Here is a 27,466-nt window from a genome sequence, read left to right as displayed (position 1 = left end):
TGCCATTTACCTTTACGCTGTTGGTAAGCTTGTATAAAATTATTTTGCAAGCACAACATTTTGCAGGGCGTAGGGATAAGTGAACAATGCTCATACTTCACAAAGCTCATTAAAATAGCCACTGATGAAAATGAGAGATATCTACCTAACTAACATGCAAAGCCTGCGTGAGTAGAAATGAGAACCATTCGGATGTAAACCTAAAGCCAACACAGAAGAAACCAATTCAGAAGAGTTAACAGTCAAACTGTTTAGCATATCATTAGTACCATGTCCATTCCTGATCACACATAGATAGTGTCAGCTGTGGGGCAGTTAATAACACTTGATTTATTCACAAAATGCTGGAGTAACTCAGCAGGTCAGGCAGCATCTCGGGAGAGAAGGAATGGGTGACGTTTCGGGTCGAGACCCTTCTTCAGACTGATGTCGGGGGTGGGACAAAGGAAGGATATAGGTGGAGACAGGAAGATAGAGGGAGATCTGGGAAGGAGGAGGGGAAGGGAGGGACAGAGGAGCTATCTGAAGTTGGAGAAGTCAACGTTCATACCACCGGGCCGCAAACTGCCCAGGCGAAATATGAGGTGCTGCTCCTCCAATTTCCGGCGGGCCTCACTATGGCACTGGAGGAGGCCCATGACAGAGAGGTCAGACTGGGAATGGGAGGGGGAGTTAAAGTGCTGGGCCACCGGGAGATCAGTTGCGTTAATGCGGACCGAGCGCAGGTGTTCACACGAAGCGATCGCCGAGCCTGCGCTTGGTTTCGCCGATATAAATAAGTTGACATCTAGAGCAGCGGATGCAATAGATGAGGTTGGAGGAGGTGCAGGTGAACCTCTGTCTCACCTGGAAAGACTGTTTGGGTCCTTTGATGGAGTTGAGGGGGGAGGTGAAGGGACAGGTTTTGCATCTCGTGCGGTTGCAAGGGAAAGTGCCCGGGGTTAGGGTGGTTTGGGTAGGAAGGGACGAGTGGACCAGGGAGTTGCGGAGGGAACGGTCTCTGCGGAACGCAGAGAGGGGAGGGGGATGGGAAGATATGGCCAGTGGTGGAAACACTGTTGTTTTCAAGTGAAAAGATTATGGCTACAAGTTTACAGCACTAAAATACAAACTAGCTCTGCAGAGCAGCAGATGCTGACCATTGAGATCAATTCGCTTTTGATCGAGACATTAAAAAAAGTTCAGAACCTCTATTTCAAATGAACAGAACAAGTCCCATTACAATAATCTAAGGAGAGGTTACAATGATCCACAAACCTCGGATTTCTAGGTTCATTGGCTTCTGTAAAATTGCTCCTAGTGTGTAGGGGGGAGTGGATGGGAAAGTGGTATAACATAGAACTAGTGTGAATCGGTGATTGATGGTCGTCATGGACTCGGTGGGCCGAAGGGCCTGTTTCCATGCTGCATCTCTTAATGTTTCAGAGAAAGCAAGATACTCCAGATAATGATAATGTGAAATAAAACCATAATGTTGAAAACCTTCAGCAAGTCAGACAGCATCTGTAGAGCGAGATAATCTATAATCTGAAGAGATAATTGATTAGAGGTCACTGACCCAAGGCATTGAATCTGTTCCTCTCCCCATGGAGGCTGCCTGGCCTGCTGAGTTCTTCCAGTTTTTGAGTTGCCCCAAAGTCTTGGTAAATAGTAATCTCTAAATTAACTCCATATTAAACCAAATATCTGTTCGTGGTCACCACTAATTTTCTGGACAAAGTGCCTCCACATTCCCTACAGACCAGCTGGAGTTCAAAATGAATTTAATTGGCTAAAAAGCATTTGAGAACATCCAGAAAGAGGGAGGCCAATTACTGTGAAATAGATGTTGAGTCCCCTGGATTTTAAGCAGGTTCTTGCAGATTGGAAAGCCACAAATATAATCTTACTTTCCAAAAAGAAGGATAGCAGAAAACAATAGGCCAGCTAGGTTATTTTGGTCATTGCTGGTGTTCATTAGAATGAAGTGTGGACAGAACACAAAGAAAATCTTAATATAATTAAGCAGGGAAAACAATTTTCTACCAGCTGGTGAGTTATAGAGGAACAGATGGATGTAGTTCCTTTAAACTTCCAAAAGGTATTCAACTATGTGTCACACAAGACACATGATACTGAAAATAATATGAGCATGTAATAAAAATTGGTTAGCCTGGGATGGAGTCCAGTGTTGTTATAAGTTTAGTTTAGTTCAGAGATTTAACATACAAATGGAAGGGGGGTCTTGCTCTAATTGTACTGGGCTTTGGTGTGACCACACCTTAGTACTGGGAAGTTTTAGTCTCTCTAGTTAAGGAATGAGATGCTTGTATTGGAATCAATCAAGTAAATCTACGTGGGAAGAATGCGTAGATTGGGCCTCTAAGGATGAGAGGTGATCTCATCAAAGTCTGCAAGATTCCAAGAGGTTTTGTCACTAGTTGCTGCAAGAACATTTCCTCTCTTGGGAAAATCCAGACCCAGGGAGTAAAGTCTCAACAGAAAGGGAAGCTTATTTAAGGCAGATCCAAGAAGCAATTTTTTTTCCCCACAGAAACTTGTCCATTTTTGACATTCCAAGTCCAGGATGCTGTGGAGCCAGAATTATTAAATGTATTCAAGGCTGAGGTAAGTTTAGATTTAGGTTTATTGTATTCACAAATACCGAGGCACACCAAAAAAACTTTGTTTTGCATGCTATCCAATCGTATAAGATAATACTGTACATAAATATAATCAAGTCAAACTCGTACAATTGGTAGAGCAAAGGGAAAGATACAAATTGTAGAATATAGTTCTTAGCATTGTCGCGCATCAGTTCCAAAGACAAAGTCTAATGTCCACAATGGGGTAGAGGTGAATCAGACAGTACCTAGTTTTTGGAAGGGCTGTTCAGAAGCCTGATAACAGAGGGGAAGAAGCTGTTCTGGTGGTGCTGCACGTTTTCAAGCTTCTGTTACCTTCTGCCTGACAATGACCTGCTTGGGTGGGACAAGTCTTTGATTGTGTTACTTGATTTTGTGACTATAGCAGAATCAAGAAACCAGAACGTGAAGCCAAGGCCAACAATAAAATCAGCCATACTCCGAATGACTGATCAGGCTTGAGGAATCATATCGCCTGCTCCTAAGTTCTTGACTGAGTATATGTGCATGCATTTCTGCGCACATGTAGTGTGTGGGTGTGGATAGGGTTTCTGCATGCAGTCACGCATCGACACATATCACTCCTGGCAACTGGTTCTAAATAAGGCTGAGGCTTGGGCGAAATATTAACATGTAATCACCTTCTATGGAGGATGGTAGAACAGAAGAAAATATAAAAATGACATTTTTAAAAGCATCTGGTACTCCCTAACGACAGTGTGAAGCGACAACAGTGATCCCGACCGGGAGGAGAACAGCTGAAACAAAAGATTTTCTTCTGCCTTTTGGATACAAGTAATTGCTACATTCAGTGCCGCTCAACCTAACTTCGGCCACTGACCTATCACAGAGCCGGGCATTGCTCTGCGGGCCAATGGGAGGCACGGCTCCAACCACCAGCAGGGCAGGCTGCAGCCGGCTTTGTGACGTCATAATAGGCCTGCTTTGAATAATATTTGTGCTTCAAGGGAGAGGGGGTGAGATGGGCAACTAATGGGGCAAAACACACCACAAATCTCTCAAACTGTAACCCCAAACGCTTAGCCATCCCTAGAAATGTTGGCCCCACAACTTTTCTTAAAAAGTAAAACTCCTCCCTCAGAACACAATGCAAGAATTTGTAACTAACGGTGCGATATTCCAACATTAAAGCATTCTTCCAAAATCACCACAACTATATCCTCAGAAATTGTATCCCCTTTCCCTTTCATTTGTCCTTTCAAATGCAACAAGTAAAACATCACTAAAATTAAAAAGCAGTACTGGGATTAATAATTTGCATCCTGAGACTAAAGAAAAACAATGATGCATGCATGTGCGATCAGACAGGCATGGATCCAGGGTAAAAATTGCAGCAATTGTCAACGCAATGTTAATTTATAATTATTGGTGGAGGTGGCGGATTAAAAATATCACAGGTTAGAGCACTATAAAAAGCAATTACATTTCAATTTAGATACGCATACTGTTTGCTCCATTGATCAACGTAAGATGTAGCAATTAAAATCAATTAACAAAATAAACAGAGTTTCAGAAAAAATACGCAAACATAACAATTAACATTTTCTGACACTATTCAGGTCCTGGTGAATTTTCCTCTTTTTTATTGAAAATATGAATTGCCCTGCTTTAAACGGCCACTTTCCGTTTTAAAGATGCGGATCTGGACATTTTAGCAAAAAAAAACAAAAGATCAGTCTTGCGTATGCATCAGCCGCGTTACTGGCTCCTGTGCCCTGTCTGTCATCGGTCGGTGGCATCGAGCACAAAGTGCCGGCGGCAGCGGCTGGAGGGCGCGGAGGCCGGCCGGCCGGCACAACATAACTTGCAAATGAGACCGAGGAAAAGCCCCCGAATCTCGGCTTCCCGCGGCCCGGGCTTCCGCAGACATTCCGGGGCTTGGCCGAACCCTCAACTTGCCCGCATTTGCTACGGGGCTGGAGTTACACCCGGATAGCTAATGCTCTTATTTACATCTACAACGCAGAATAGGGGGGCTGTTGCCTGGTTATTAGTCTCATCTCCCTTTTTTTGAACGCCGCCAACTTGAGCAGAAAAATGATTATTAATGAGAACCTCATCAGCACCTACCTGGAGCTCCCTCATCGTTTTCCATCCTGTCCTCCTCATTGCCAAAAGATGCCGGCATCATTGAATGTTAAGTTATATATATATATGTGCGTGTGTATTTAAAGAGAGAGAAAGGTGTTGGGAAGAGGGGGGGGGTGGGGGGAGGAGGGGAGGTCACAGAAAATTTACATTGAAGAAAAAATCCTGAGAAGGATACATATATATTTTTTTTAAATGCAAATAAGGAGGCTATTTAACAAAAAAACGAAATGAATAAAAGGCAGGAGGGAGTCCTTATTGGGGTTTGTTTAGGGAGGACAGGAACGGATGGAGTGACTATATTGACAGATTTGTCAGGGTGAGGTGGAAAAATGGCCGCCACACTCCAACAAAAAAAAAATCTCCTCAGCCCCCCGCCTGAAAATAATCCCAAAAAAGAGACAGAAAGAGGGGAGAGAAAAAATTGGAACGCACATGCCCAGTTGTGACGTCTCGTCTGGTTGCCCCGGTAACCATGCATCCCATAATTATCCCTAACCTGCTAGTTATGGTAATAGTTAACCAGTTTTTGGTGCTAATCGTCTGTTGTTTAGAATGTGTGTGTGGGGATAGGGGGGGGGGGGGGGGGGGGAGGGAGTGAGGGAGGGAGGGAGTGAGGGAGGGAGGGAGGGAGGGGAAAAAAGTTTTGGTGCCTCTGCTCATTACTCATGAAATATTGCCTAATTACTTTCAACTTGCTTTTTTTTGAGCACACACATTTCTGATTAAATATATCGAAGGTTTAAATATAGAGTCCGTACTGGGTACTGTAAATATATATATATATTTTAAACGCACCGTGCAAATAACTGAATTCATCTTGCTGGAAAGAAACTGGGTTGCCAAGTTGCTTTGGCAGGATCAGCGAGAGATTTTCTCAGAGAAAATATTGAGAGTGTAAGGAGTCAAAGAGCAATAGATATTTCCCTCCGATCATTAGCAAAAGCACTGAATTACATTATTTTTTTACTGCAATTATATCCTTTATAATAATCATTCCTAAAAAACATATGTGGCATTTATGACTGTAACTTTGGCACCTCATTTGTTGCAGTGTTAAAAGTCACTTTTAGTAATGCCTTACCAAATGGTGTAATCAAAATGTTCTACACATTTGGCACAGAGAAGCTGGATTAATGGATAGTGGGATTAACCTACAGAGTATTGCAGGAAAATGTTGCAGGCACCATTGCTACTTGAGGGAACAACATTACACTGCAAGGTAACCCAACCTAACAACCCAACTATCACAATAACCTTCCATCCTTTTACTCTCTATGAAAGCATCAAATTACCTTTTGAACCTGCTTGTGTGCTTTCTTGATAACCTATTCCACAATTCATTTCACCTAATGCAACTAAATGTTGTGACTGGCTTTTCTTCTTCCTCTCATCCTGCTTGTCTTTAGCTTTTGCCTTTTGATAGTTGATTTCAATGTTACAATGAACACTTTTATCACAGATCAACTGAGGCAAGGTGTTTATCTGCTCTAAATTCCCAATAAATAAAAAGGGAAATACAGTGAAAGGTTTTTTTTCTTCCCTGAAAGGTTTCTAAAAAGTCTCTTTCTTCAGTGATGTATCTCTGGCTGGTGCTGAACACTGGGAGATTAATTTAGTTTATTGTCACATGTACAGAGGTACAGTGAAATGCTTTTGTTGCGTGTTAACCAGTCAGCGGAAAGACAATACATGATTACAATCGAGCCATTCACAGTGTACAGGAACATGATAAAGGGAATAACGTTTAGTGCAAGATAAAGCCAGTAAAGTGTGATCAAAGATAGTCCGAAGGTCTCCAATGAGGTTGATAGTAGTTCAGGACTGCTCGCTGGTTGTGGTAGAATGATTCAGGTGGCATGTAATCTGTAGAAATGATTAAACCATACACCAAGTATAACAGGTAATTCAGGTTTTAAATTGGTATGATATAGAACAGCTAGGCTGATTGCAATTTTACAAATTCCGTCATTCACAAAATGTTTCAGCAAGAGAAAACATACACCTGACATATACCTGAAATCCATCAGGAACTGCATGAAATTTATTTATAATGATTTTGTTTTCTATTGGCAGCACCCTACAAAAAGAGGATACGTCTGTCAGTGTTTTGTTTGATGGCCTTCAAAGACTGTATCACCGCTTCTCTTGATGGATTTTGCAAAGGACAAATATTTAGATTTTGAGCTGCTCCCAACGGGTGTTTTTGTTTGTTCAGTTAATTTTATTTCTTAGTTACAATGTGTCTGTTAAGTTGATAGTATTGTTGAGTGTATGGAGGTTCATTGCAGTTGGAAGCAGTTATTGAAGGCCTGTGATTCTATGACATAAACTTTATCCCCAGGCAATGCCAGTTCTGTGCACATATATTGTTGTGCTCACCTTTTGTTCACACCCTGAGCTTGGGCTGTCTTCAGTTCCTTTGGCAACTTCTTTATTTGGAAGCAGGATTTATTACAGGTATTTGGCACACTATGTATGTGCCAGCCAGCTTCTGACAGCAAGCCAATAACTAGAAGAGTTTGTCTTCACCGAACCTTAAAGCGGATGCATTTTCCTCAGACTCAACCAACCTCCAATACGTTTCAACCCACAACTTTTGAGGATTCCTCCTGCAGTTACCATCTATAAATAAATTGACGGGCTGCCTTCAAAAAGAACAGCAATTTAGAATGCATGTTCTGAGGGATCTTTTAATGATTAAATTAAATTTGTAATTTATGAATGGAAACTAGCTACATACAAAGTAATAACAAGGAACAACAGATGCTGGTTTATACCAAAGACACAAAATGCTGAAGTAACTCAGTGGGACTGACAGCACCTCAATATAAATACAAAGGAATATATGCAATATATATTTAAATATATATATATGATGTACAATATGTACAAAGCATAAAAACAAAGCGTTTGCTGTTTGCCTTTAATAGACTACTAGACCAAGTGGACCTGTTGGGCCCAAACCTCTCCTGCATTGGTGCAGCACCCTCTCCTCCACCCCCCACCCCCCACTCCATCCCCCTCAAACCCCCTTATCCTCCCTCCTCCCCCCCCCCCCAGGAGATAGATTTAAACTTTAAAATGTGAATATCTTTCAAAATATAACACCGATTTCAATGCAACTTCTTCCATTAGCACCAAACAGTGAGTAAGGTGGGCATATAATTGTCACGCTATAATTGTCGCGCTATTGTGTACCGTTTTGGCTGTAGTTCAGAAACAAACAAACAAACGAGAGTTTTAGTATATAGATGATTCTCAGGTCATATTCTCTGATTAGCTCATCTGAGCCAAACGATGCTCAACCAGGACTCTTGATTGGAATGGGCAGCAAAAGAACAAAACTAGCCAGAGGGATGCTCGCATGCATCAGAAGCGAGTCCCAGAGGTCTGGTACCAAGATCACATTGTGGCCACGTTCTGTGGGGAAGATAGACACAAAAAGCTGGAGTAACTCAGTGGGACAGGCAGCATCTCTGGACAGAAGGAATGAGTGACGTTTCGGCCGAGACCCTTCTTCAGACTGAGAGTCTGAACAAGGGTCTCGACCCGAAACGTCACCCATTCAGTCTGAAGGGTCTCAACCCGAAACGTCACCCTTTCCTTCTCTCCAGTGATGCTGCCTGTCCCGCTGAGTTACTCCAGCTTATTTGTGTCAATCTTTGGTTTAAACCAGCAACAGCAGTTCCTTCCTACACATTCTGTGGGGAAGATGTGATTGTATCCCTAAAGGTCTACGCGCACCAGGTGTTATCACCTATTATTTTGCTGTGCATTTGATCAGCGCCATCTATTAAAGGTGTTTTCATGCATTCACAAATAACTCAAGAACGACCATCCAGTTACTATGGGGACAATGTCACGGGAACGTATCCTTGCAAGGAGTAAGACCAATTTCCACAGGCAGCTGGGCGTCACCTCCTCCAAAGTATTAACTTTGTCTTAAAAAGATTGAAAAAGGGTCCTTACCTGAAACATGTCCATTCCCTCCTCAGATGGAGTCTGGGTTACTTAAGCAATCAGCATTTTGCATAAGATTCCAGCTTCTGCAGTCTATTGCGACACTCCCCCCACCACCCCCTCAGTGTCCCCTTGGATGTCTGTTCTGTTTACATTATCTATGTTATTTTCATCACAATCTCCTGGCTTCGTTTTTGTCTGCAACGTGTCTGGTCATTCTGGCTGCCTGCCCATATCTGTACTATTCGCTCATGGTGTAATACACTTCAACCTTTGTGTCATCTGCACATTAATAACCTCTTCGGATCGTTCACCTTGTTGTGGTGAAGATGCTTGCGTGCCCACATGATTCCAAGAGCGATGCCATCGGAAGCACTAGCTTCTGGTAGGGCCATCCATAGCGGTAAGGTCGAGGATGAGGGTCCAGACTAAGAACGATCCAACCTACAAGACCTCAACGAAGTTATCTTGAACTCAGCGACTGTGAAGGCGGATGAAGGCTGCAACAGATCTATCAGCTCCAATCGTCTTGGTTCCCTTGCCATTGGAAGTAGTTGATAGACAATAGGTGCAGGAGGAGGCCATTCGGCCCTTCGAGCCAGCACCGCCATTCAATGTGATCATGGCTGATCATTCTCAATCAGTACCCGTTCCTGCCTTCTCCCTATACCCCCTGACTCTGCTATCCTTAAGAGCTCTATCTAGCTCTCTCTTGAATACATTCAGAGAATTGGCCTCCACTGCCTTCTGAGGCAGAGAATTCCACAGATTCACAACTCTCTGACTGAAAAAGTTTTTCCTCATCTCAGTTCTAAATGGCCAACCCCTTATTCTTCAAATGTGGCCCCTTGTTCTGGACTCCCCCAACATTGGGAACATGTTTCCTGCCTCTAACGTGTCCAACTCCTTAATAATCTTATACGTTTCGATAAGATCTCATCTCATCCTTCTAAATTCCAGTGTATACAAGCCTAGTCGATTGTGCTTCTTGGAGTGCAACATCAAGTACATGTTAAACAAACACACGCACAGGCGCCTTCGTTCCGTGAAGGAACGTAGACCATCATCCTTGACCTCGAGGGATAGCCACGATGACGACATTAATAAGTTGTGTTTCTGTACATCCAAGATCAAGTCATTAACAAATGTTAAGCAAAGCAGTCATTCTAATGAGAACCCCACTCCACACTTCCCTTCAGGGTAAAACACAACCGTTCATTCTATTTCCTGACATTTGACTTTTTCAAGCTATGTCACTTTTGCCTCTTTTATTCAATCTTGATGTCAAGCTTACAATGTGCCATTTGTCATATGTACCAAAATGGAACAATGAAATTCTTACTTGCAGCAGCAAAGCAGGCATGTAAACATAGTACTCAGTAGATACCATAATATGTTCATAGTGTTCAATGGTTTGACGGTTGTTGGGAAGAAACTTGGGTACACGTGGGTGTGGGTGGATATGTATTTGGGAATGTCCACACCACCCACATACGTATCTACCTGGGTTTCTTCTTGTTTGGTTTATCTTTCCGAGACAATATTATTTATTGTAATCAAGCAGAGGCAGAACTAATCAGAGCAGGTTCTTCCCCAAATTGTTGTCCACAATATACAAATTGATCTTCGACAAAGTACTACAAAATTGGAAACAGTGTGGATCTCAAACATGGACAGAAGCAGCTGAATTACTTCCTCTGCTATAAATTTGTTACTATAATTCTAACATTTTGCAGACAGAAAAAATGAACCAGGAGGGATGCTGCAAGTCTCCGAAGGAATATTTCTCCGGAACGCCAGGGGTTGCAGGGAGACCCGAAAGAAGCATATAAAATGATGAGGCTTTAGAAAGGATAGACAGTTGGGGGAGGGGGCGGGAATTATTTTAAAGCACAGAGGTGATGAGTCTGGAACATGCTGCCAGTGATGGTGGTTGAGGGAGTTACGATCTGCCTCAGACTTTTGGATAAGCATATGGATATGCAGTGAATAGAGGGATATGGATTATATGCAGGCAGATAGGAGGTAATCTTGGCATCATGTTCAGCAGACATTGTGGGCTGAAGGGCCCGTTGGAAAATTTTAATCTATACAGATTTAGAATCACTTGTTATTTGTGAAATTGGTTTAGTTGACTGGCAAATTTATTTTAACAGTTCTAAGTTGATAGCCTAACTGACACTCTACAGATGGTTCCCTTTTACACAATGCATTACGTGCAGTCAGTAAAATCTCACAAGATGCAAACACCGCAAAGTAAGAAAGTAACCATAAATAACAAGACTGCATTCAAAAAACATTCCCCCAGACTCCTGAATTTCCCCAAAACTGATAACAAGCAGATAAGTGGCATGTGATGAACTATAAAATCTGCACCTATTTAATTGACTTGGACCAAAATTTCCACCAATTTCTTTATCTAAAAAATCAAAGCGTTATTATTCCCACATGCATCTTCCAAGTGGTTATTCTTTCAAACTGTATGATGGTGTGGAACGCGGCCAGTCAAGGATCCACAAGGATGACTGCAGACATTTTTTGGTCATATCTGAACCTTTTGAGGATGGTTTATTTCTCAGCCGGCAAGACCTGAACACCAGCAGTTTCTACCTTTCCTGAATCACATAGCGCTAATAATCTTGTTCCTTCCCTGCCACTAAATACCTGTAGTCAACACAGCAGATAACAGTGAAGGACCCCAAAGTCAGTTCCTCACTGGCTAAAGCAGCTATCTATGGAGCTGTACCGTACACATCTGGATGTTGCCAAAACTCGAGGGCTGAAGCTTCGGGGAGAGGTTGACCAGGCTAGCATTATATTCCTTGTGCAGGAGGCTGAGGGGTAATCTTTTACGTGTTCAAAATCACAAGGGGAATACGCCAAGACTTTTTGCCCAGTGTAGGGGAATCAAGAACCAGTGGGCATAGATTTAAGGTAAGAGGTGGAAGAATTATTAGGAATCCGAACGTTAGCATTTTCAGAGGGTGGTGGGTATATAGAATGAACTGCCAGAGGAAGGGACAATTACATTTAAAAGGCACTGGAACAGGTACAAGGATAAGAAAGGTTGCGAGGGATATAGACCAAATGCAGGCAAATGGGGCATCTTGGTCAGCATGGATGAGTTGGGCTGAAGGGCCTGTTTCTATTACTATCTCCGAGAACTTCAAAAACAGCTGAAAACATTTGTTGAAATTAGAGGGTAAAAACAAATCGATAGAGCATTGGGAAACAAGTTCTTGAACGAGAAGAGAATAAATGGGCAAACAAACTTTAATCGTCATGCAGAAACATCCACAACGGCAAGAACTGAAGGTGGGTTTAAATTGTTGACTGATGGAAATAGTCAATTGATGCATCCCACAAACTTAAGCTTGTTAACAAGCAAGGGAAGGTCAAACATGGTTAGTGCGAGACTGTGTTTCACATTGAGGGTGCAGGGTAAATAACATGCTGTTCCCTTAAAACTAAGGTGGTTTCTAAAGTATTTAGAGAAACAAAATCACCTGGAAGGCATTAAGAAAAGGAATTTATTGCCCATAGCAGTAGTGAAAAAAACCCCATCACACTTAAAACAATGCCTGGTTGCATTCTCTAAGAGTCATAACCTGCAGGGCCACAGATACTGGATGGCAGATTAGATTTTTTTCAACCAGACACTGAGTCAAATGGCCTCTTCCAGCATCAATGTTCAGTAATTCCAAAGTATGCCACGGAAGCAAAGGCAGAATTGTGCATTGAAATTAGTCAAAAAAGGCACAAAAATATACAAGAAATGAGCCCCCCATTCAGCAGCATCATGGCTGATATACTATTGCATTCTACCTTTCTGCACCACTCCAACTTCTTAATATCTTGAATTCATCTTGATTATACTCAGTTTCCTTTGGGGTTGGAGCTTCAGATTCAGAAAATCTTGCCGCGAACCTGTTCACTGAACATATACTAGTGTGAGACTTCAGCTCATTGTACCTCTACTAGTTCATCCAATTAGTCCCGTACCTTTGTTCCTTAAACAGTACTGCAAATGTTTCCCTTTTTAAATGTATATTCAAATCTTTTAGAACAAGTAGCAAAGAAAACGAGTATTAAAATTCAGAACTCTGAGACAAGAAAAATGACAGCATTTAAATGCAATTTCAGTAACCCTGTGTCCAGGATCATGATTTCACAAATTCTTAATTTTGTAGTTTGATTGTTCATGGAAAATTTTGAAAATGGAATTTGTCACAGCTTTCCACATTGTTTGTTGTGAAGTGTTATAGGTATAAGTTAGTAAGTATGAATCAAATTTTTTCACATTCATCATTCCCAATTATTGAGATGCTGCTTCAAAGACAAGGGACAAGTGCAGGAGGGACCCATTCCTTCTCCAGAGATGTCGCCTGTCCCGCCGAGTTACTCCAGCATTTTGTGTCTATCGAGGGGTGGGGAGGAGACAGGATATTTGGAAGCTGAAGATGATACTTTATTTTGAAACAAATTGTTACGTACAGTGGGGGGCAGATACCCAACCCAAGGTGCAATGAAAACAGTCAGGTCAGGCATAGTCTGTGGGAGAAACCATTAATATTTCAGGTTGAAGATAATTTGTCATGAATGGGAAAATATTAACTTTATGTTGTAAAGATGGCTGGGGAAGGAATTGGACAAAGACTCAGATAGGGTTGACATAGGGATAAATAATAAGATTATTTGGTAAATGGGGCCAGTTAAATATCCAAAATTAAAAACCTTGAAGCAAGGCAAATTAAAGACTACAAAGGAATAGAGGAGAAATTGCAAAATGCTGAGCTGTCAGTTGTCCACCTCAGTCTGTGCTAATGGACAAAAAAACCAAGCCACCTATCAAAGTTGACTTACAAAAGGAATGAGCAGTTCCAATACGGACAGTGAAAGCAAGTTGTAGAATCCAAATAGGGAAAGAAAACGAACAAAACACAATATTTATAATTATTTGCATTAATAATAAACCCAGAACACGGCAGATGGCTTCCAAGCAAAGAAAAAAACCCCCAGAGCGTCAAGATTTTCCTTTGAACCAATTTTATTGAATAGAATTTGTACAAAAGTCCAGACCAGGCTTGGGCTTAATCTTCATCCTCCTCTTCTTCTTCATCCTGGTTAATCTGGAAGTAACGGAGCTCATAGCTCTCTTTACTGTTTGCAACCACGCGAAGCCAGTCACGCAGATTATTCTTTTTGAGGTACTTCTTGGTGAGGTATTTCAGGTACCTGCAGAAACACAATAGTCAATAATCGAAGGAGAAAGATTGACTTGGTCTTTCCCAATGTTTCACTCCACCCATTTCCTTCAGCCTAAAGACCTAAGCCTGTCAAATCTGGACACCATTTCCTTTCACTGCTTTCTTGTATGAAGCTTTGATCATCTGACAAATATAAGGAATCACAACAAATCTCAAATAAGAATAACCAATAATCCAATAATCTTTGATGAGGTTATTACCAGAAGAGGTGATGGCGATTTATTTTCTATAGGGGACACATTGTAATCCACTTGCCCTACTCAGAAACAGAACAGACAGGTGCGTTATCTTGGTGTAGATCATATTAAACTCAACCTTTCTTTACAAGGAGGGCAAGTAAATTGTGAATGTGCAGACTCTGGATTTCATATACACATACAAGACAGTGAAGACTCAGCAGTGCGAGGGGATGGAGGTAGTGCACAATCAGACCTGTCCCCGGGGCCACATTGAGCCAAGAGCTGGTACTGGAAGTCTTTCAGTCTTGGTCAGAGGATTCAATGCGGCCAGCACACCATCCGTCACAGAACCTTCAGGGCCATCATTACCAAATGCCACCTTGCTCACACATCAGCTGAAGAGTGATGGCTTAAGGCAGAGAAAGGACAAACTGGTTCCCAACAATAGCCACAAAAGCCTCCAGAAACCAAGCCGTCTATCAAAACCAACCCTTATGTGCCCATGCATTGTCCATATACCTCCATACCCACATGCTTATCCAAGTCTTTTAAATGTCACCATCGTATCTAGCACCACCATCGCACCTGGCAGCACATTCTAGACACTCACCACCCTTGCCCGCAATTGAGTTTTACATTTTCTTTTAAAATGTATACAAGTTTTGTCGGGCCTTACCTATGATCATAGTGAAATAAACACTGCAATCCAGAAGGAACAGGGCAAGACAAAATTGGTTGCCGTTTCACCACCTCTCCCTGCATTCGAGAACACAATACATACAAGTACAAGAGGGGGATGTTTAGGATTTTTTAAAAAAATTAGATAGTTCAGGTACCAGAGAGTGCATAATTATATTCGATCCAAAGAGCAGAGGTACAAATGATGCCATCTGAGATCGATAAGTTTATCCATATACAGAGATGGGAAAACTGGGTTGGCTCTAAATGAACTATCCTTCATAGGAAAGGGGAACAAATCGATGTTGTAGATGAATAATTGTGAAGTGTGATATGGACATTTTTAAAGTAAATTTATTCGCTGGATGAAATGGATCCTAGCCCTTTTACAGCAGGAAGAAAATAACAGGGGCTCCAACAATTGCAATTATTTTCCAATCTTGTTTGGCTGCAGATATGAAAACAGCAAACTCACACTTATTTTAGAGAGAAGGAATATACCAATTAGATTGGTTTATTGTTAAATATACCAGAGTGCAATGAAATTTCTTGTTCATATGAAGCTCAGAGTAAACAATATACACGGTAACGATAAACAACAATAAATACAAGAGTACAAAGCAGCAGAATGGTGCACAAATAATGCAAAATTTGAGTAGCGCAAAATAATTGGCTAGCCAGTCTACAATGGAAAATAGAATTCCCAAAATGTTTTAAATTCTTTGAAAAGGAGTTACAATAGCGTTAATAGAAGACTGAAATATTGAATTGAAATAAGGAGAACGAGGATAGAATGCAATATAATCCATGATTTTTTGGTGTTCCTCAAAATGGAATGATTAAAAAAAGACCACAGCATCCAATGAATGGAAATTTGGTTTCAACAGTAGCTCATAATCAATGAATAGAAATTCATTAAATGAGGATTCCCAGGACTCTGTGGTAGTTTCCCTGCTTTTCATAACATGCACGAATGATTTAAATGTAGAAACCATGATTAATGCTTACACTGAAAAGTGACCACATGGTTAAAGAGAGGAAGAAAGCTGCAGACAGAGGGATATCAGTAGATTGGTGTCCAAGATATACAGAATGATTTTAATCAGGATGGCCAACTAAAGTTTTGAAACTTTTCTCAATATTAAAATGGCATCAGAAAAGAAATCACTATAAAAAGTATTATGTGGTATTTATAGCTTGGGGATGGGAATTCAAGTCCTGGTCAACACATTTCACACAAGCCTCCTCACATTCTTTACCAAGGTTAAGATATCTTATTTCTTTACTAGCATGGTACTAAAACCCAATGGCTCCCAATTGATCCAACTCAATAAACTTGCTTTGTCTATCAAGTCTCCCCGAATCTCCATCGCTCCAGGGAAAACAAACGCAACCTAAACATTCCACCCCCATAAATGATGTACTCCAATCCAGGCAACATCTTGGTGTAGACACAAAATGCTGGAGTAACTCAGCGGGTCAGGCAGCATCACAGGAGGGAAGGAATGGGCGACGTTTCGGGTCTCGACCCGAAACGTCGCCCATTCCTTCTCCCCTGAGATGCTGCCTGACCCGCTGAGCTACTCCAGCATCTACAGTTTTTTTCTCTAAACATCTTGATGTATCTCCCCTGCATCCTCCCCATAGTGTTGCAATTAAAATTGTACAGGCTCCAATTGCAGTCTAATCAGAGATATACCAAATTGTAATATAATATTCCAATTCATATAATACTATGCCCTGACTTTGAAGCAAGCATATCCGATGTTTCCTTTGTCACTCCATTGGGGAACAATGGCCTTGAACTCCAAAGTCTCCGCCTCATTACAGGAAGGGTGTGGAGGTTTTGGACAGGTTGCAGAGGCTTACCAGATTGATGCCTGCATTAGGTGGTATTAGCCACAAGGACAGGTTGGACAGACTTGGGAGTGTTTTCTCTGGAATGCCTGGGGTTGCAGGGAGACCTAATACAAGTATATACGATTATGAGAGGCATAGATAGGATAGACAGTCAAAGCCTTTTCCGCCCTGGATGAAAAAAATTAAATACTAGAGGGCAAAGCTTTATGGTGAGAGGGGCAATGCTTAGAGGAGATGGGTGGGGCAAATTATTATTTTACACAGAGGGTGCCTGGTGCCTGGAACACTCCTGGGTGGTATTGAGGCAGATATGGTGGAATTTAAGTCTTTTGGAAAGGCATATGAATCTGCAGGGAATGGAGGGATAAGGATTATGCGCAGGTAGATAAGAGATGGTCTTGGCATCATGATCGGAACAGACATTGTTGGTCGAAGTGCTTGTTCCTGTGCTGTACTGTTCTATGTGCTATCAACATTTCTTAGTGCCGTACAATTTATTGTACATGCCTTGCTCCTTTTGAGTTGCCAAAATGCAGATCCTCACATTTATTTAAATTCCACCTGCCAATGCTCTGCTCAACTTTCCATCTGATCTGTATCCTGCATTAGCCATCGACAACTTTTCTCGCTATCCTCAACACCACCTGTTTTTGTTAACCACTATCTCATTAATCATATCTCCAAATTGTTGATATAAATCACAAACCAAAATTCAAGCACTGGTCAATGAGTCATACCACTAATCACCATTATCCTCTGCCTTCCATCACCAAACCAATTCTGAATCTAACTAGCCAACAACTCTAGGTTAAGAAGTTTCTCCTAAATTACTGCCATGTTCATTAATGATTGATATTTATGGCCCTGTTCCAATATGGCCAGAATAAAAGCATAATTTCTTCAACAACCAGATGCTTCCATTATTCAATAACCTCTAACACAGGTACCAATAAAGGACTGCATCCTCAGTCTGTTCTCCACTTACGACCAAGAAACAAGGGGGTCATTTAGCTGCTAGTCTAACTCTGCAGATTTAGTACGTTCCATGCAAATTATACTATTTTGCTTTCCTGAGGCTAAAGTGTTCAATCCCAGCATTATTTCTTGTGGAACATCACATGCCACATTTGGTTTTAACTAGCGCAAGCTATCCAACTCGGAACCTCTGTCTGAAATATTTGGCCTTTGAAGAGATAGGATTTGAAAAGGAATATTTTCCTTTAAGAATAATTGCTCCCTTTGTCTTCCAACTCACCTCTTTGAGAATGGGACCTCAGAGGTAACAGTGATCTTACTCTTGTTCCTCTCAATGGTTACCACATTGCCCAAGTTCCCAGCCTTTCCATTCACTTTAATGCGTTCCTGCAAGAACTGCTCCTGCAAAAGAAAAGTGGTCAGGCAATTTAATAACTCCTTGGATGTGCATAGGTGGGAGACAATACTGTATGCGCCAATACATTTGTAAGAATCAGCAAGTGGGGAAGTGTGATTTCTGGTGTATTACCAACCTGTACAAACACAGTAGAGTAATAAGATAATAGAAACATAGAAACATAGAAAATAGGTGCAGAAGGAGGCCATTTGGCCCTTCGAGCCAGCACCGCCATTCATTGTGATCATGGCTGATCTTCCACAATCAGTAACCCGTGCCTGCCTTCTCCCCATATCCCTTGATTCCACTAGTCCCTAGAGCTCTGTCTGACTCTCTTTTAAATTCATCCAGTGAATTGGCCTCCACTGCCTTCTGTGGCAGATAATTCCACAAATTCACAACTATCTGGTTTGTCATTTGACAATAGACAATAAATTCCCACTCTGGATGGCAACCCAATGAGCTTTCTAAATCATGCAGGCCTCGACTCGAGAACTTGCTCAGATGCGTCATCTGCCACTAGCTCGAGGATTTGCAAGCTTGCATTGCCTGGACTTGAACAATGGGGAAGGTGCCACAACCATACAATCACAAATTTCCTGCAATTTCAGAACATCCAAAACCATTTTCTATTTTAACACAATTTGTAAAGCTAAATTAGACAAATGAAACAGAAAATTGGCTATAAAATTAATCCACGCTGCAGCCAACTCAGATGTGGGGTAACCACTCTCTAATAAAATGCAATCCCGCATTTGCACTAACAGAAAGGGCAGCTCTGCCTCATGATCTGGTCAATTTAACCCTCACAGGCCAGCATAGTCTGCAGAAATCCAGCAAAATGTGTGGCATAGAGTGATACAGTGTGGAAACGTATTTGCACACAAGGTATTGTCTCCCACCCTTTGGCCCAACTCAGCCAACAATGTCCCAGCTACACTGGTCCCACTTGCCTGCGCTTGGTCCATATCCCTCCAAACCTGTCTTATCCATGTACCTGTCCAACTGTTTCTTAAACGATAGGATAGACCCAGCCTCAACTACCTCTACTGGCAGCTTGTTCCATACACCCACCTTCCTTTGTATGAAAAAATTACCCCTCGGATTCCTATTAAATCTTTTCCTATTCACCTTGAACCTATGTCCTCTGGTCCTCGATTCCCCATCTCTGGGCAAAAGACTGTGCATCTACCCAATCTATTCCTCTCATGATTTTGTATACCTCTATAAGATCTCCCTTCGTCCTCCTGCGCTCCATGGAATAGAGACCCAACATACTCAACTTCTCCCTATAGTTCACACCTCAGAGGTCCTAACATCCGCCTAAATCTTTTCTGAACCCTTTCAAGCTTGACAATATCGTTCCTATAACATGGTGCCCAGAACTGAACACAATAGTAGGTGGATAGTATTTCTGCGTACTTCTGTGAAATGCCTCCACATTAAAGGCAAATATTAATAATTGTTCCCAGGTCATTCCACTTGGATTGTGAAACAAAAAATATTGCAGAATGGAGTTTCCAGATTTCTTCCACTCATTGTAAGTACAGCATGACTAGCGAGTCCAAAGCTGGCTAAGTTGGCAGTGAAAAAGTGATATCGATACAGTCAATAATGCAAGCAATTAGACGTGGTAGAAAAGAAACAGGGATAAGAGTAGATCACCATCTGGCCACTTAAAGTTTCTTAACTGTTCAGAGAGATCATATCATATATATACAGCCGGAAACAGCCCTTTTCGGCCCTCCAAGTCCGTGCCGCCCAGCGATCCCCGTACATTAACACTATCCTACACCCACTAGGGACAATTTTTACATTTACCCAGCCAATTAACCTACATACCTGTACGTCTTTGGAGTGTGGGAGGAAACCGAAGATCTCGGAGAAAACCCACGCAGGTCACGGGGAGAACGTACAAACTCCTTACAGTGCAGCACCCGTAGTCAGGATCGAACCTGAGTCTCCGGCGCTGCATTCGCTGTAAAGCAGCAACTCTACCGCTGCGCTACCGTGCCCCCCCCCTCCCCCCCTTTAAGAACCCCATAGGACATGGCAGCCTGATACAAACCCCAGTGAGACTGATTTACTACAGAGGTTCCCAGAATGCCTGAGATAGAGGAATTTGTATGCCGTACAAAACATAAACCTATATTGAGGACTCCTTTCCTGCTCCGCACAAGTAATCTGCAAGCAGATAAAGTGTCCATATTCAATTAATTTAAACGGGAAAATATCATTTTTTCCTTTCAAGTTGCAATGTTCAGTAAAATTGCCGAGATTTGTGGCAATGAGAGCAGCGTACAACCTATATGTTGCACTCACTAGGAATGGTTTGCCATCTATGTGGAGTGAGCTGTCAACAAAGATGTTGTTTCCACAACTAAGCCTGGACCATGGAGAACACTTAATCTACAAAATGGTCACGTGTGGCAGCGCCTAACGGCTGCAGCAGTCTGTCTGTATTTTTCCCTTTTTTTTTTTGTGTCGGTGTTGGGATGGTTTTTGTTTCTGTTTTTGGCTGTGTATGTGTGGGGGGGGGGGGGGGTGGGGTGGGGGTGGCGGGGTGAGGGAAACCTTTCTTTTATTAGGTCTCTTCCCCGGGGCGCAGCTCGGCCACGGGGCATTCCATCGCCCGCGGGGCCTTCCATCGCCCGGTGCGGCTCGGCCGCTGGACTTAACATCGCCGTCGCGGCTCGGCCGCTGGACTTAACATCGCCGGCGCGGCTCAGCCACGGGACCTAACAGTGCCCGGCGCGGCTCGGCCGCAGGGCCTTCCATCGCCCGGTACGGCCGCGGGATGTCTCAGCGCTCGGTGCGGCTCGGCCGCGGGGCCTTCCATCGCCGGTGCGGCTCGGCCGCGGGACTTGGCGGCGCTCGGTGCGGCTCGGCCTTGAGGCCTTCCATCGCCCGGCACGGCCGCTGGACTTAACATCGCCGGCGCGGCTCGGCCACGAGACGTTTCAGTGCCCGGCGCGGCTCGGCCGTGGGGCTTTCCATCCCCTTGCGGGGGCTGTGCGTGTCGGTCGTCTCGTTAGGGGTCGAGCTGCCTGTCCGTGGGCGTGGGGGGGGAAGAGAGTGGAAGTTTTGATGCCTTCCATCACAGCGAGGGGGTGTTTGGACTCACTGTGATGGATGTTTGTGTTGGGGTCGTGTGTCCTGTGTACTTTTTTTCTTTTCTTGTTGTGTTTTGTGACTGCTGTAATTTCGTTCGGTATTTGTACCGAATAACAATAAAGTTATTCAAGATTCAAGGTTTGGTGATCAGTCTTCAATAGTCAGCTTATATTCAACAAACCATAGGGAAGATATACCCCAAAAGCTGGAGTAACTCAGCAGGACAAGCAGCATCTCTGGAGAGAAAGAATGGGTGACATTTCGGGTCGAGACGTTTGAAGGAGGGCCTCGACCCGAAACGTCACCCATTCCTTCTCTCCAGAAATGCTGCCTGTCCCACTGAGTTACTCCAGCTTTTTGCGTCTATCTTCAGATTAAACCAGCATCTGCAGTTCCTCTTTACACAAACCATAGTGAAGTACCTGTACCTCAATCAAGTTGTCCAGATGTACAGCATCAGAAAGCGTCTGATTCAAGAACACAAGTGGGGGAAGGACTAATAATGAAAGGAATCTGTTATTGTATCTGAGCCTATCTAGTCCAAGGAGGGACTCATGTTGTCGACCTCCCCGTGTTGAGCCCTGTCAACTGACCTTAGTCAGGCGAACGACAACAAACAGAGACAGCAAAAGCAGCTTCACAACTTCTGCTGCCTTAAACGCAAGAAGTCGTCGTCCAAGGAGAGTCAAAGAAAAGTCAACCGTTTGATATGAAAAGTTGCTGAATCGCATTTCACATTTTATTATAGCATATATTATATCGCAGACAGAATATCAGGAGTCAGGAAAGTCACAACAGGTGAGGTATAAAAGACAGACAACAGGAAATAGACAGAGATTTCAGACGCTGGAATCTTGAGCAAAAGAAAAGTGCTAGAGCTCAGTGGGTCAAGCATTTGTGGTGGGGAATAGACAACTAGAAATCATGCCACATTGCTAGAAATGGACTCTATCCTGTTGACATATACAAGCACAAAATGCACCCACAGCACCAAAGGGCAGTACAGTGACACAGTATGGAGTCACTGCCTTGCAGTGCCAGGGACCCAGGTTTGATCTTGACTCGATCTGTACGGAGTTGGTACATTCTCCCTGTGACTGGGGGGTTTTCTCTGGGTGCTCTGGCTTCTTTCCACATTCCAAAGACGTGCAGGTTTGTAGGTAAATTGATGTCTGAAAATTGTCTCTAGAGTATAGGATAGAATTAATGTACAGGCGATTGCTGGTTGGTACGTACTTGGTGGACCGCAGGGCCTGTTGCCATGCTGTATTTCTAAACTAAACTAAAAGGGCCCAGTAATTCAAATGTAATAAAATGAACTGCAGATGCTGGTTTATACCAAAGATAAACACAAAATGCTGGAGTAACTCAGGTCAGGCAGTATCTCTGGAGAAAATGGATAGGTAACATTTCAGGTCAGGATACTTCTTCAGACCGACTTTAGAAGGGAGGAACCATGCAAACAGTCTGAAGAAGGGCCTCAACGCAAAACATCACCCAAAATGCCATCTCTGGCATTTTCTCCAGAGATTCCACATGACCTGCTGAGTTACTCCAGCATTTTGTGTTTATCCAAGGCCCAGTAATTGCTAGTCCACAAGCAATACCTCCCTGATCCACCACTTGCTGTCTTCCTACCTACCCAACAGGATGTGGAGCACCTAATGTGCTGGCCCAAGAAATGTGATCCAAAATGTGTTAAGCCTATAGCAGGAGCCCTGCCACAAACTGCTCTGCAAACTTAACAGCCAGAAAGTCACTACCCTCAGTTTATAGCCCTTTAAACAAAAAAATCACTAACATTTAAACCAGTACCACTGAGGCACATAAAATTTAATAAAATAAACCAAAAGCATCCATACATACACAATTAAAAATGCTAAAGTAAGCAAAAATAATTTAAAGAATTTAGCCTTTACCTCTTTAATCTGCTGCCCCATTGAAATCAGAGAGTTTTTGTAACCTGCCAGTGGCGCAGAATCCAAACTGCAGTTAAATCTCAGACTGGGAACCAGTTCTGGACTCCCTTTTTGTATTCTGAATCAATTTATCAAGTCTGAGACGTTCACATTTGACAGTGCACACATGGAATCTCTAGTTTTGTTTTAATTTATGCTCATGACTGCACTGGAAGATCCAAACCAATGTTGCATCAGAAGTCAATTAAAATATACAAGCATGCAAGGCCTATATTTTTATCAATATTTCATGATATTAAATACAATAATTCAGACAAACTAAAGCTCACTCAAAGCTGCAATATAAGATTTGCAAATTAATGGCAGTGTATTTTAACAGGCATGAGATTGGAGGTGTAAGTAGGAAAATGAGAGAACCCATGTAGATGAGCCAAACAGCCCCATATCTACAAAAATGATAGAAATGTATGAAGGTTGTCAGTCCTCAAGGATTCTAGGTGCGCATTACATTACAATACAATACATCTTTATTGTCATTGTACAGGGGTACAACGAGATTGGGAATGCGCCTCCCATACGATGCAATAATTTAATTAGCTAGTCAGTATTAATTTAAACAACCCAATGAAACAAATTGTAACAGTTTTAAAACGGAATATACGTATGCTGAATTCCAGACAATAATGCACAATGTGGATCCATTGCAACCAATTTTAAATAAAACATAATTTTATGCAATTGTCCAGTTTCAAATTTTGACTGTCCTAAAATAACCAGTTACCAAAGAGAGACAGAAGTTGGTTGTGCAGTTTGTAATTCGTGGAATTAAATCCAGAACTGCATACAACTTAAAAGTACATTGGAGGCATTAAACTTACTATCATTGTCATTCAAAAATGTGCAATTAGCACATTTTGTCACCAGGAAATTAGAACATAGAAGAGCACAGCAGAGGAATGGTGCCGCCGGCCACAGTGTTTGTGGCAAATGGATCTCATCTGCCTACATGTGATCCATATCCTTCTATTCCCTGCATCTCCATGTGCCTATTGAAAAACCTCTTAAATGCCACTATCGTAATCTGACTCCATCACCACCCATCACTGTATTTTAGGCCCCCACCACCCTCTGTGTAAAAAAATATTTTTCATCCACCCATGTAGTCCTCCTGCCTGAACCTGCATATGAAAACTACAGTGAAAGTTATGCTGCAATAAAATTTCACTAGTTTGCAGAATAATAAAATGAATAGAAAAGCACAGTGACATCTTGAACTCAGAACCTTCAATTTAGAAGCAATAATTCTACCAATTAAGCCACAGCTGACAACTCAACGTCAAAAGGGAAAAACATCTCTCACAACATGCTGTGTAAGAAGGAACTGCCGGTGCTGGTTTAGACCAAAGATAGCCACAAAAAGCTGGAGTAGCTCAGCAGGACAGGCAGGAAGGAATGGGTGACGTTTCAGGTCAAGACCTTTCTTCAGACTCACAACATGCTATCAGCAATTTCCATATGACATACAGCATTAAGACAAAGTCACATCTGTGGCCCATACATTATGTTCCTGTGGTACCCAATAAAGGCTAGGAAAACTTACAAAGTTTGAAGCATCCATGATTCCATCTTCCACCGGATGTGTGCAGTCTAAGGTGAACTTCAGCACCTGTTTCTTCTTTTTGCCTCTCGTTAGAAGCTTTTTCTGTAAAGCAAAAGTCAAACAGTTAAAGAGATGCAGAATGGCAAAATTCTGAAATGATAGAAGTATCGTGCAAAAAATAATCAGTTTTGTTTATTGTCACATTTACCGAGTTACAGTGAAAAGCTTTTGTTGCGTGCAATCGAGTCAGCGGAAAAACAATACATGATTACAATTGAACCATTTAGTTTCCAATGTCACATCAGGGATTAAGCTTAAAATTTAGCCTTTTCATTTTGAAGGGTCCCGATCTGACATGTACTAAAGGTAGACACAAAATGCTGGAGTAACTCAGCGGGTCAGACAGCATCTCGGGAGAAGGAATGGGTGACATTTCAGGTCGCAACCCTTCTTTTTACATATCATGTCACTCAAGGAATATTTTAATTAAGACCGATGTTTTTGCAGAACCAATTGTAATCTATTCAGGTTCCTGAAGGCATTGTAGTATCATCAGTGTATATGGGAGGTTTAGTATAAGTAACAGAAGGGGAAGAATGGTGTATCTAAAAATAAAATCAAAATTGCTATTCTGCTGTCAAGATCATTGCAATTTACAGCAGTACTAAGTTTTTAAAAACATATTCTACTTGCTGACTGCTGACAATACCAATAGACAATAGGTGCAGGAGTAGGCCATTCCACCCTTCGAGCCAGCACCACCATTCAATGTGATCATGGCTGATCATTCTCAATCAGTATCCCGTTCCTGCCTTCTCCCCATACCCCCTGACTCCGCTATCCTTAAGAGCTTTATCTAGCTCTCTCTTGAATGCATTCAGAGAATTTTTGTACATCCTCAATTTTCTCCTCTGAAATGGCTAGTTGATCACATTTTCACCTCAGTGATTATTCCCTTTATTCTACCCATTCTTCCTAAACATTATCTATCATTTAAAACTTTTCTCCCTGACAACCATTAACTGTTTCTATTTGCAGAATTTCTGGCCAATATGCTGAATGATTCTACCATTCTCTAATTTTAGAACGCATTGGTGTCTGGAAACAAATATAAGACAAGGCAAGCATGGCACATTTTCCATCCTTGAAGGACGCAAGTGAACCATATGGATTTTTGAAACAATCCGTGGTTTCATGTTTACTGAGACTAACTTTAAAAAATAACAAAGTTCCCTAGTTACCTCCTTAAGATCTAAACGCAGATTGTTAAACAGATGTCCAACAATCTTGCCTCTTGGAACAGTAGGGAACCGCTGCATTTAACATGTGCTGTGAAAGCGCAAATGACACATGTAGGCTACTGATCTGGAGGCCGGACAAAGTGGAAACCGGCCTCTGATAAAGAAAAACGTTTTTCCTTTATTTGTAGAACCTTTAAATTAATTAAATGGGTTGAAAAACTTCCCAAACACGTGCAACCTGTTTATTGATCGGCTCAACATTTGAAAGATCAGCTCAACATTTCAACACTAAAACGGAAAGTAGCCGATCCCAGCAGTAATGAGGACAGTGCTGACGCCTGGACCCGTTGGTGCAGAGACCGAGACTGTCTGGGCACCACATTAAAACTCACACCCGAGGCCGAGAGCTCAGCCTCAGGCCTACACCCGCCCGCCCGCCCACCGCCTGTCCGGGGCCGGAAGGATAAATCGGTACAAGGCACAACGTGGGGAACTCAAAGACTCATGGTTTCGAAGAACGGAGAGAACCACTCGGTTTTTCCGCCACAGCCACCGGTAAGAACTGGGTCGCGGCGGCGGACTCACCGCAGGAGCCATGTCTCCAAAAGATGGCGGAGCGAGAGAAAGAGGGAGGGCGGGGCCTCCGCGCGCATGCGTGACAACTGGTGCCAGAAGCTCCAATCACAGCACAGATGCGGCGCATGCGCCTCTCCTTGCCGGTAGGGACGAGGGATCCTACCAATCAGGGAAGGGTTAAAGACGTCTCCGCGGGATGGAGCAATGGGAGCATAATCTATGCGCATGCGCCTTGGTGCGAGGAAACGTACCAATCAGCGCGCAGATGGAGCTGCAGGCCAGGAGGACGGGTCGGGTTGCGGTGTGAGGCCCCAATCAATGACAGGTACAGGCTTCGCCGCCGCCCTCTGGCCTAATAAACGTCTCCATCAGCCATTACAATATACCGACTGCATGCAAAGACAAGGTATGGGATACATGCAAGGTAACTGTGTTGGAGGTAGAAGGGTCCCGACCCGAAACGTCACCTATTCATAAAGATAGACACAAAATGCTCGAGTAACTCAAAGCATCTCTGGAGAGAAGGAGTGGATGAAGTTTCGGGTCGAGACCCTTCTTCAGACAGAGTCAGGGGAGAGGGAACCCATTCATGTCCTCCACAGATGCTGCCTGACCCGCTGAGTTACTCCAGCACTTTGTGTCCTTTTAAGTAAGAGCTATTTTGCTGGGGCTCACGTTGTCGACCTCCCCCAGTGGTGAGCCCTGTCAACTGTCCTCAGTCAGGCGAACGACAACAAACAGAGACAGCAGAAGCAGCTTCATAACTTCTGCTGCCTCAAACGCACGAAGAAGAAGAGCTATTTTGCTTTAAAGGTGCAAATGAGATACTGGACCAGATATCCCCCTCCCCACCCATAATCTATTGCAGTGTCGAAACAAGAAACTACAGATAATGATTTATTTAAAAAAAATACACTAAGTACTGGATGTGTAGAAGGGAGCTGCAGATGCTGGTTTAAATCGA

General features: G+C 42.7%; 3 protein-coding genes across 6 annotated transcripts in view; 1 reads left to right on the top strand and 2 right to left on the bottom strand.

The window, feature by feature from the left end:
- LOC144608102 (chromodomain-helicase-DNA-binding protein 5-like) overlaps nucleotides 1-5,178 on the bottom strand; it is a 74,368-nt gene extending 69,190 nt beyond the window's left edge. For both annotated transcript variants that reach the window (XM_078425429.1, XM_078425432.1), the window contains exon 1: nucleotides 4,716-5,178. In XM_078425429.1, coding sequence (XP_078281555.1) covers nucleotides 4,716-4,776 — 61 coding nt within the window. In that variant the 5' untranslated portion in view covers nucleotides 4,777-5,178. The remainder of the gene's footprint in view (nucleotides 1-4,715) is intronic.
- An 8,547-nt stretch (nucleotides 5,179-13,725) lies between these two features.
- rpl22 (ribosomal protein L22) lies at nucleotides 13,726-26,645 on the bottom strand. The gene is made up of 4 exons (XM_078425525.1): nucleotides 26,512-26,645; nucleotides 24,686-24,787; nucleotides 17,936-18,057; nucleotides 13,726-13,931 (listed from the first exon to the last, which is right to left on the bottom strand). Exons 1-4 carry the CDS (start codon nucleotides 26,521-26,523, stop codon nucleotides 13,787-13,789), a joined length of 381 nt encoding a protein of 126 aa, XP_078281651.1. The 5' UTR covers nucleotides 26,524-26,645; the 3' UTR covers nucleotides 13,726-13,786.
- Nucleotides 26,646-26,772: 127 nt separating this feature from the next.
- rnf207b (ring finger protein 207b) overlaps nucleotides 26,773-27,466 on the top strand; it is a 40,018-nt gene continuing 39,324 nt past the window's right edge. The window contains exon 1 of one of the 3 annotated variants that reach the window (XM_078425519.1): nucleotides 26,773-26,827. The gene's annotated coding sequence lies outside the window, so the exon portion shown is untranslated. Of the gene's footprint in view, nucleotides 26,909-27,466 lie in introns of all 3 variants that reach the window. The other 2 variants (XM_078425520.1, XM_078425521.1) reach the window with 2 other exon arrangements.

Source organism: Rhinoraja longicauda, chromosome 30 (genome assembly GCF_053455715.1).
Source record: "Rhinoraja longicauda isolate Sanriku21f chromosome 30, sRhiLon1.1, whole genome shotgun sequence".
Lineage (NCBI taxonomy): Eukaryota > Metazoa > Chordata > Chondrichthyes > Rajiformes > Arhynchobatidae > Rhinoraja > Rhinoraja longicauda.
Note: the sequence above shows the minus strand (reverse complement) of the source record. Positions and strands in the feature narration are given on the sequence as shown.